The sequence below is a fragment of the Sesamum indicum genome, linkage group LG13, assembly GCF_000512975.1.
Source record: "Sesamum indicum cultivar Zhongzhi No. 13 linkage group LG13, S_indicum_v1.0, whole genome shotgun sequence".
Taxonomy (NCBI): domain Eukaryota; kingdom Viridiplantae; phylum Streptophyta; class Magnoliopsida; order Lamiales; family Pedaliaceae; genus Sesamum; species Sesamum indicum.
The window spans coordinates 2,259,407-2,267,723 of NC_026157.1; the positions used below are offsets into that span (position 1 = coordinate 2,259,407).

Genomic DNA, 8,317 nt, shown 5'->3' on the forward strand with positions numbered 1-8,317 from the left:
ACGGGTGGGGGATTTTTTTGGGGGTGGGGGGTGGGGGGGGGGGGGTGGCGGGGTTGGTAGTCAGGTCAGCAAGGCAATAATGCCGGTAAGAGAAATTCGTAGAAAAAATAATATTTGTGTAGTTTAGAATATTCGACGCTCTAAATCTTATTATATTTTTTATTTTATTGAATATATATAAATACATATACACGCGCACTAATAATAATTTCTTATATGGAAACTAGCTAGAGACGATATCCCTAAACGATTTCACTTTTTCAAGACAAATTTTAAGTTGGAAAATATTTTTGTCTAAAATTTAAAAAAAATTGTCTATGATATCATGTTTTTTTTGTAGTGAGATATTATGTGTTTTCTTGTAATGACATGATCATGCATAGAGACATTAAGTCATCTATTTTATTTATGAGAAATATTTTAAATGAAATTAAAAATATAATATGATTTTGTAATAATAAATCGCGTTTTACAATCAATGATTGTGACTTTTTTTCTCAAAATTGTAGTCAAAATTCAGATTGAGGAAAAAATGAATTTATGCGTGCTAATTAATTATATTCTGATAGCTAATGTTATAATTATATTTGTTATATAATTAAATTAAATTTTAACTTAAATCTTCAATTCCTCATATATTTCTATATATATATATATATATATACACACACACCTTTCGTTCCTTACTATTCCCCACCCCCCTTTTATGGTCGAAAAGTAAAAGCATGAAGTTTGACATTTGGTGCAACGTAAAAGTTGAAGGATGGAAGCACATGTGGAAGGAAAGAATTTTCAACAAAATTTGAATAGACCAGCAATAACTTGGCCACACTAAAGGGATCCATCACACAAACACTTCACATTCTCATTGTTGATTGATAGTTAAGATTGAAATGTGCATCACAAACAAGAATTTGCCAATCAAAGATGCATTGGGTCGCAATCACTATGTGGAAGTCATGTTACGTTGTGTCGTCAATAATACAAACTCATTATAAATAAATACACGTTACCGCATACTAATATTTTTAATTCTCTATAATACCTTAAAAATCGATTTTTAAAACACATTTGTGTTCGTGATAGTCTCACCAATGGGTTGTTTTAATCTTTCTTTGAAATGTTATAATATTCCCTTAGATTTTTTTTTTTTTTTTTTTTTGAGTCATTCTGTTTCGTCTACGGTCTAGTAGTTTCGGTTTAATTTGCTGATTTAAGGACGGGATTCATGGCAAGCAATGGTGGAAATTGGGTTGAAGTTGGGCTAAAAGTGCACAACTTACACGCTTTACTAGCCGACCTATGAGTTCCAAGGTAACTAATGTAGTCCGGGGCACGCCCTATCAGAGCGATTTATTATATGATTGTTATGTCAGAATAATTTAGAAATTAAATAATTATTTTTAAACTCATTTTGCAATACGTGTTTGGTATAAATTTTGATAGACTATTTATTTATACAGGTATTGGATGAGGCATTTTTCCTCTTAGCCATGGTTTCGTCTATTCTCTTTTGTTTAACATAATTATAATTATCCTTTTTTTTAAAAAATTATAAATACCCCCAATATTAATAATCGTAGAATAAGTATCTTTCCGCAACAGCCAATTATTGGGAGTATTTGTTAAGCCGTTGTTAATTCTAGAAGGTATTTATAATTTTTCAATTATGAATTATGACAAATTTTAAGGGAACCGTTGTAAATTTACCCAAATTAATATTACACCCTGGGCCATAACGAGAACAAAAACACATGTAACACATGCTTGTGATTCACTAATAATAACATTTTTACAACTTAGATATCAACAAGAAGATACATATTTGTGTACCTTAAATCTCATAATAGTTGTTCCTGAAAGCCTTCTCTCTGACTGACCTGACTGCCACTATAGAGGAATTCAGGGGAACAAACTGGTGAGGACCATAAGCAAGATGAACATAAATGAATTTCAAAGGCCTCATTTCCACAAAATCTAAGAAAATGTGGATGGAAAGCAGATGAAAGGATAGCTCATCATCCAGTAGAATTAGGTGTCGAGCGTTGGCGATGGCGGACCCTTCAGTAGCCCATCATCTGCATCTATCAATATGTCGACTATTTCTACCTTGTGAGCGTTCAGATCTTCGTTCTGTATCCCTCTCAACGTCTCCAGCACTTCTTCCATTGCTGGTCTCATATCTTTCTCCTGTTGCAAGCATCGGAAAGCTAATTCTGCAACTAATGTAACCATCCTTCTTACCGTGCTATTTGTCTCAAAGCCAAGACTCGAGTCAACCAACTCGTGCAACCTATGGTTTTGAATCTTGTTGATAGCCATATTAGATAAGTTGATATCATGGCGGTGCCTGTTGGTATCCACGGCTTGTAGCGACGATATAAGCTCGACTAACACGACCCCAAAGCTATAAACATCGCTTTTCTCCGTCACTTGGTAGCACTGGTAGTACTCGGGATCAACATAACCAGGAGTCCCCTGTGGAGCAGTGGACACGTGGGTGACGTCGCTGGGGAATAATCTGGACAACCCGAAATCAGCAACTTTTACATGGAAATCATTGTCTAGAAGAAGGTTATTTGTTTTGACATCTCGATGTATGATATCTGATTTGTGAAGATAAGCCAGTGCATCAGCTGTTTCAACGGCAATATTCAACCGTACAGGCCAAGATAGCAAGCCAGATTTGGCACGGTTTCCGTGTAGATGGTCAGCCACCGTTCCATTTGGTATGTATTCATAAACAAGTACTAGTTCACGGCTCCTCCTGGAAGTGCATCCATGTAAGGTAACAAGGTTTTGGTGCCTTAACCGAGTCAGGATCTCAACTTCATTCATGAACTGCTCCACTCGCTTGAAATTGTTCTCATATAAGCGCTTAACAGCAACTATACGACCATCAGGTAACTCCCCTGTTTAAAGAATAAAAACATCATTTCGGGTTTTTCTTTTAAATCTGATACTGCTCTGTTAAATTGCGAATTTAACATGCAAAGAACAAAGGATTGTATTCGTACCATAATATACAGTACCATATCCACCATCTCCTAATTCTCTCGAAGGATCAAAATAGTTAGTAGCTTCTTCAAGTTCAGTGTAGTTGAAGACCTGTACCCCAAGACACGAACTTCCCCTACCAAGATCGGATTTTGGAGATGGATACGAAGGTATGCTTCTGGTAAAATTATTAGAAGGAACAGAAAAGAGGGCTTTGCTAGAGAGAGAAGTCTCGATTTCCTTGCTCACAGTTTTGGCAGATCTGGAAGCAAGCCGCTGTTTCCTCCCTTGTCTACAGTGGAAAATCAACCATCCCAGGCCAAATCCAGCAAGAATTGCACCAGTTATGAAAAGGGCTGGATATGCAGGCAGAGACAATAACTATTCATTTTTCCAAGCGCAGTGTGTTTGGTGAAAGAAAATGAAAAGTAGACACTGGGATGAGATCATACCTATGTCCTTTCCTGTATTCGGATGATTAATTCCTGCAGCAACCATGAGGTTAAAGAATGTGAGTTTGTATGAGATATATACATACCCTTTGGATTGCTATAATAAAATATAAACACATAATCCGTCCATCCTACATAGTTCAAGAGAAGAAAATGCTGTCGGCCCAAAAACAGATCAAGAATGAAACGAACAGAACATATTGCCCAGAATCAGGACCAAGTTCAACTGGAAACAGCAAAACCAATCAAAACTACCAAAGAAATTTAGAAGTTGAAAAATGAAAAACATCAAGATCAATGACATGTTTCAACAAAACATGAAATTTCCAATATCAACACTGCTACGATACCAGCAAAATGATCTTGAAAGTTCGCAAGGAGTTCAGGGCATCAGAGTAGCAGAAAGAAAAAAGAAAAGGCAAGGGAAAAACTTTTAAATATCAAAGCAACAAAGAGATACTGCTACCTATATACATTACCATACAAGAATTCCAAAATGTCATCCAAGGGATGTATAACCACAGTTATAAACTATCAACAATCCAAATTTGCTATCACCGTTGTAACTACGAAACTATGGTGTTTAACTGATAGATTTGGCATCCACCATGAATGTGACAGTCAGTTCAACCTCAACACTGTCTGCACCATCTACAACCCTTCATAGCATACTCCATCATCCAAATCACGAACTCAACCACGAAACTGATCATACTAAAATGTAAATCACTAAACATACTAATGAATTACTGAAGTACGATTACACTAAAGAATCCGAATTACCTTCAAAATGCGGAAGAGCATTTGGGCTAGCTTCAGGCGGAAGCGTCAAAGCAAATGGACACGGCCTATCGCCGCAAATACAAACGGGTTGGCTCAAAACCGAATCAAACCCACAATCCCCACCCAAGTTATTGCACTCATTGCATAGTCTCTCATGCGGGACGCTGTAATTCACACTAAAACCCTGCATTAATGCCTGCCCAAGACTCAGCCGCAAGGCTGTGAGCTGATTCCCGGCAGCCCTCAACAAGGGGACACTGACATTCACGCTGCAATAAAGAATCCTCAAAATCGGGTCCACGGGCACCGGCCCGACTAAGTAGTAAGCATCCGTAAAATTCAACCCACTGGAATTGCAGCTGAAGAGATTGTACGGCCTGATACGCATGGCGGAGGTGTTGCAGCCGTAGAATAAAGTTAGGGCTTCGTTTTGGGGGCCATTATAGGAAAAGAACGTGGAATTGAGGATGGTTTTGCGAAATTCAGAAGGGCAAGTGTTATTGTAGAGATCCGAACGGGAAAGGACGAGGGTTTTCCGAGATTGGTCGAGTTGAAGGACTCGGTAGGCGACTGAGCTGTGAGTTAACTCGGCAGTGGCATTGTCACGGCAACTGAGTGCGAACTCCGGGAGCCCACAGTGGGCTGGGCGGTCGCCGCCAGTGAAGGGGTATGTGACGTTGCTGATGGCCCCGCATGAGAAGGTCCGGCGGCAGTTGGCGTAGGGGGTGGCGGCGGATTGGGAATACGCCACCGTAAGCAGCACTGCGGCAAGAATGACGAGAAGAGGGCGGCGAGAGGGAGACAGAAGCATTGCTGCTGCTGGGGCGACGCAGAAAGCAAGTGATCAGACAGTGAGACGGCATATTTGGTTATTGTTTGAATGCCAAAAGTTGAAGAACGTTGAACGTTGAAACTGTTGGCAGCCGTCTTTGGTTGACTGGGAAATTTCTATGAAAGCGAATGGACAAAATCTGGGGTTGTTAGAAATCAAAGATTCAAGAGCTTCAGCTTTATTAATTGCGATTGTTCAATGATTAGCTTTGTAATAGAGTGGGATTGAGAACACAATTTGGTTACGTTTGTATACAATAATGCTTTTCATGTGGACTCTAAGTACTGTAGTTACTGACACTGAAAGGTCTTGTGGGTTCACTTCATCGCCCACAAATTTAGACAAGAGAGGAGTAGGTTTGCCCTACAATTTTTTATTATAAATTTATGTAATATAAATTTTTATTTAATTTTATATTTAAATATATATATATATATATAATATGTGTTGTTTATCCGAATTCGAGTTTGTCCTTAACAGGAAAGTAATTTAATTTGGATAAGTGCTAGGATTTGAGAAAGCCAACGTTAAGTTTGTTGGGAGGACTTCAATTAAAACTCTTCAATATTTAAATTAGTTTGAATATAAAATTAAGAAAAAAAATTAAGAATATTCTCTCCATAAAATAATATATCTTGGCTCTAAATTGCTCTAGAATATTTATAATACCAAATTTTCGCATTTGTAGATATATGTGTTGAAATCTCTAGTTTTCAATGAATAATCGATGGTGGTGATTTTGGGTTATTTGGCTTAATTCTTGTAAAAAGATGTTGATCTTCGATTTATTTGAGTATCGAAAATTCTCATCGAGGTATGTTTGTCTTTTAACGAGTGTGGTGGTTTTATTAACTTATTTATTTAAATATTAATTACAAATTACAAATATATATGAATTTGGGAAATAGCTACAAAAGTAGAATGAATTGTTAGTGATGTTAACCCTAGCTGATGATTTTAGTTTTTTTACATATGTTTTAAAGTCATTAGTGCTACTAACGGCACCAAATTATTAGTATTTGCACATTTTTTGCGCCAGGTCGTCACTGCTAGACTTGGCACAATTTTTCTTAATTTTTTAAGTATTATTTATTATATAATTAATAATATAATATACTAGCTATATTATCTTAATTAGTAATTATTATTTTTAATTGATGATTTATGAGTTTTTTATTTAATATTTTTATAATAAAAAAAGATATTAAATGTTTAATTATTTTTTAACAGCTAATAAAATTAAAAAAAATTATATATATTCAAGTATTAACTTTATTATTTTGTCCTCTACGACCTCACCTAGGCACATTAATTTGACATGATGGAGCTTAGCTTTCTTGTGATTGAATATAAATTTGTTGCCTTGTCTGTGCTTGGTGCCATCTTATTAGGAATTTTGATAGTACGCCATCAACCCATAAGAGTAGCAACATGTAGCGTAAACGTGGACCAACTAAACAATTTGGAACTAGCCCCAAGCATGGGGAAGGCAACAAATTCATATCCAATCATTAGAAAGTCAAGCTCCATCACATCATAAGAGGCCCAAGTCATAAGAGGCCCCAAAAACACTAGATAGGCAATCTTGGCAGGTGCCCCCTAAAAACTAGATAGGCGAGCGACCTTGGCGGGTGCCCTCCAGAAAATAGATAGGCAAAGGAAAGAGGCCTGTTTCCTCAAGATCAGCCCAAGAGGGAGGCTCGTTGGGCTCAGCCCAAGGAGATACCCCATATCTGTCCAAGAATGAAACCTGCAAGCTTGGCCCAAGAAAGAGGCCCAGTACAAAGGCCTGCTGCATCTTTCCAAGGCCACCCTGAAGGGGGGAAGGTGCCCTCAAGGGGTTGGACTCTTCAGCTTAAGAGGACTTCCCACCAGTTAGGAGTCTGCACAAAGAGTTCCTTTTCATCCGGAGATTTGTTGCTTAAGGAACAGATAAGGAGGAACCATATCCACAAATCCCACCTTTCTCGTTGGCCATGCAAACTTCAGCAAGACTCCTGTCACAAGGGAACTCCTCCTCTATAAAGAGGGGAGGTACCCCTCGGCAAGCGTCCCCTTTTCCACACTCAAGAACTCCTCTTACTGCTACTGTACTACTCTAATTTTGTGCCCTTACATATGAAGATGTCACTTTTATCATAATTTCTCATCATAATTTATTCTTATATTCTTCTAGTTCTTAAATTCGGAACTAATTTAAGCATTGGGGTGCTAACTTTTTGTTTCCCAAATCTTCTTTCTCAAGAGCCTTCATCAATTAGCTCAAATCCGACGTAAAGATTTAAAAACTTTGAACCCGTGCTAATATCACACGCATCAATTGGCGCCGTCCGTGGAAAATTGAGTATATATAATTTATGTTATATGTTTAAAATGTATTTTATAAATATCGGCGTGCTGTGAGCTTTGTAGTATTATATATGATAACACATTTTTTGAAAAATTCAAATTGTATAGTTCTGTTGATTTTTAATAATTTAAACTTTTAAATGAGATAGGCGTATATAAATTAGGTTAAAAACATTGACAAATTCCCAAATCAGAAGAGAATACGCGTAAATAAATAAGTTTTTATTTTAATTATTATTTTAAAAATTAAAAATTGAAAATAAAAGATAACAAATAGGCTGGTACAGTAAGTAATGTCTGAGTTTTACTAAATCCCCAAACCAAAGGAAGAGAGACTGAAATGAGGAATTAAGGAATGATTCATGGATTTCATCCTCTAAGATTGGGGGAAGAGAAGAAGAATGAAATGCCAGAAACACAAAAAGAGTCAGAATTATATTTTTGTTCCAGTAATTATAAGTTATTAGTATTTTTTATCCCAATAACTTATTCTAATCGTACATTTAGTTCTTTCTTTTTGCGAATTTAATCATGAACATATCACATTTGGTCATTTTTTGGCACATTTCGTCATGTGTTAACAATTTTGGTCCTAACAACCTATAGTTACAGGACAAAAGATGAGATCTACTTCAGTGTAAAAGGGACCAAAAACACATGACTAAAATTTATAAAATGGAGGCCAAATGTGAAATATTCATGATTAAATTCATTAAAAAATATATATAAATGAAGTAAGTTACAGAACCAAAAGTGTTAACGACTTATAGTTACAGGACAAAAGAAATATAATTTTGCCCACAAAAAGCTGCAATCCTTCAACTCTGTGTTTGTTTATGAAATCGAATCAAGAATTTAAAATTTATAATGATAAATACACCATACGCGTTTGAATAATTCAATA

The 8,317-nt window shown here is 36.5% G+C and overlaps 1 protein-coding gene across 1 annotated transcript; it reads right to left on the reverse strand.

Annotated features, from left to right (window-relative positions):
- On the reverse strand, positions 1,737 to 5,220 carry LOC105176145 (LEAF RUST 10 DISEASE-RESISTANCE LOCUS RECEPTOR-LIKE PROTEIN KINASE-like 1.4). The gene is made up of 4 exons (XM_011098859.2): positions 4,233 to 5,220; positions 3,450 to 3,482; positions 3,018 to 3,353; positions 1,737 to 2,912 (listed from the first exon to the last, which is right to left on the reverse strand). The coding sequence occupies exons 1-4, from the start codon at positions 5,041 to 5,043 to the stop codon at positions 2,032 to 2,034; spliced, it is 2,061 nt and encodes a 686-aa protein (XP_011097161.1). The 5' UTR covers positions 5,044 to 5,220; the 3' UTR covers positions 1,737 to 2,031.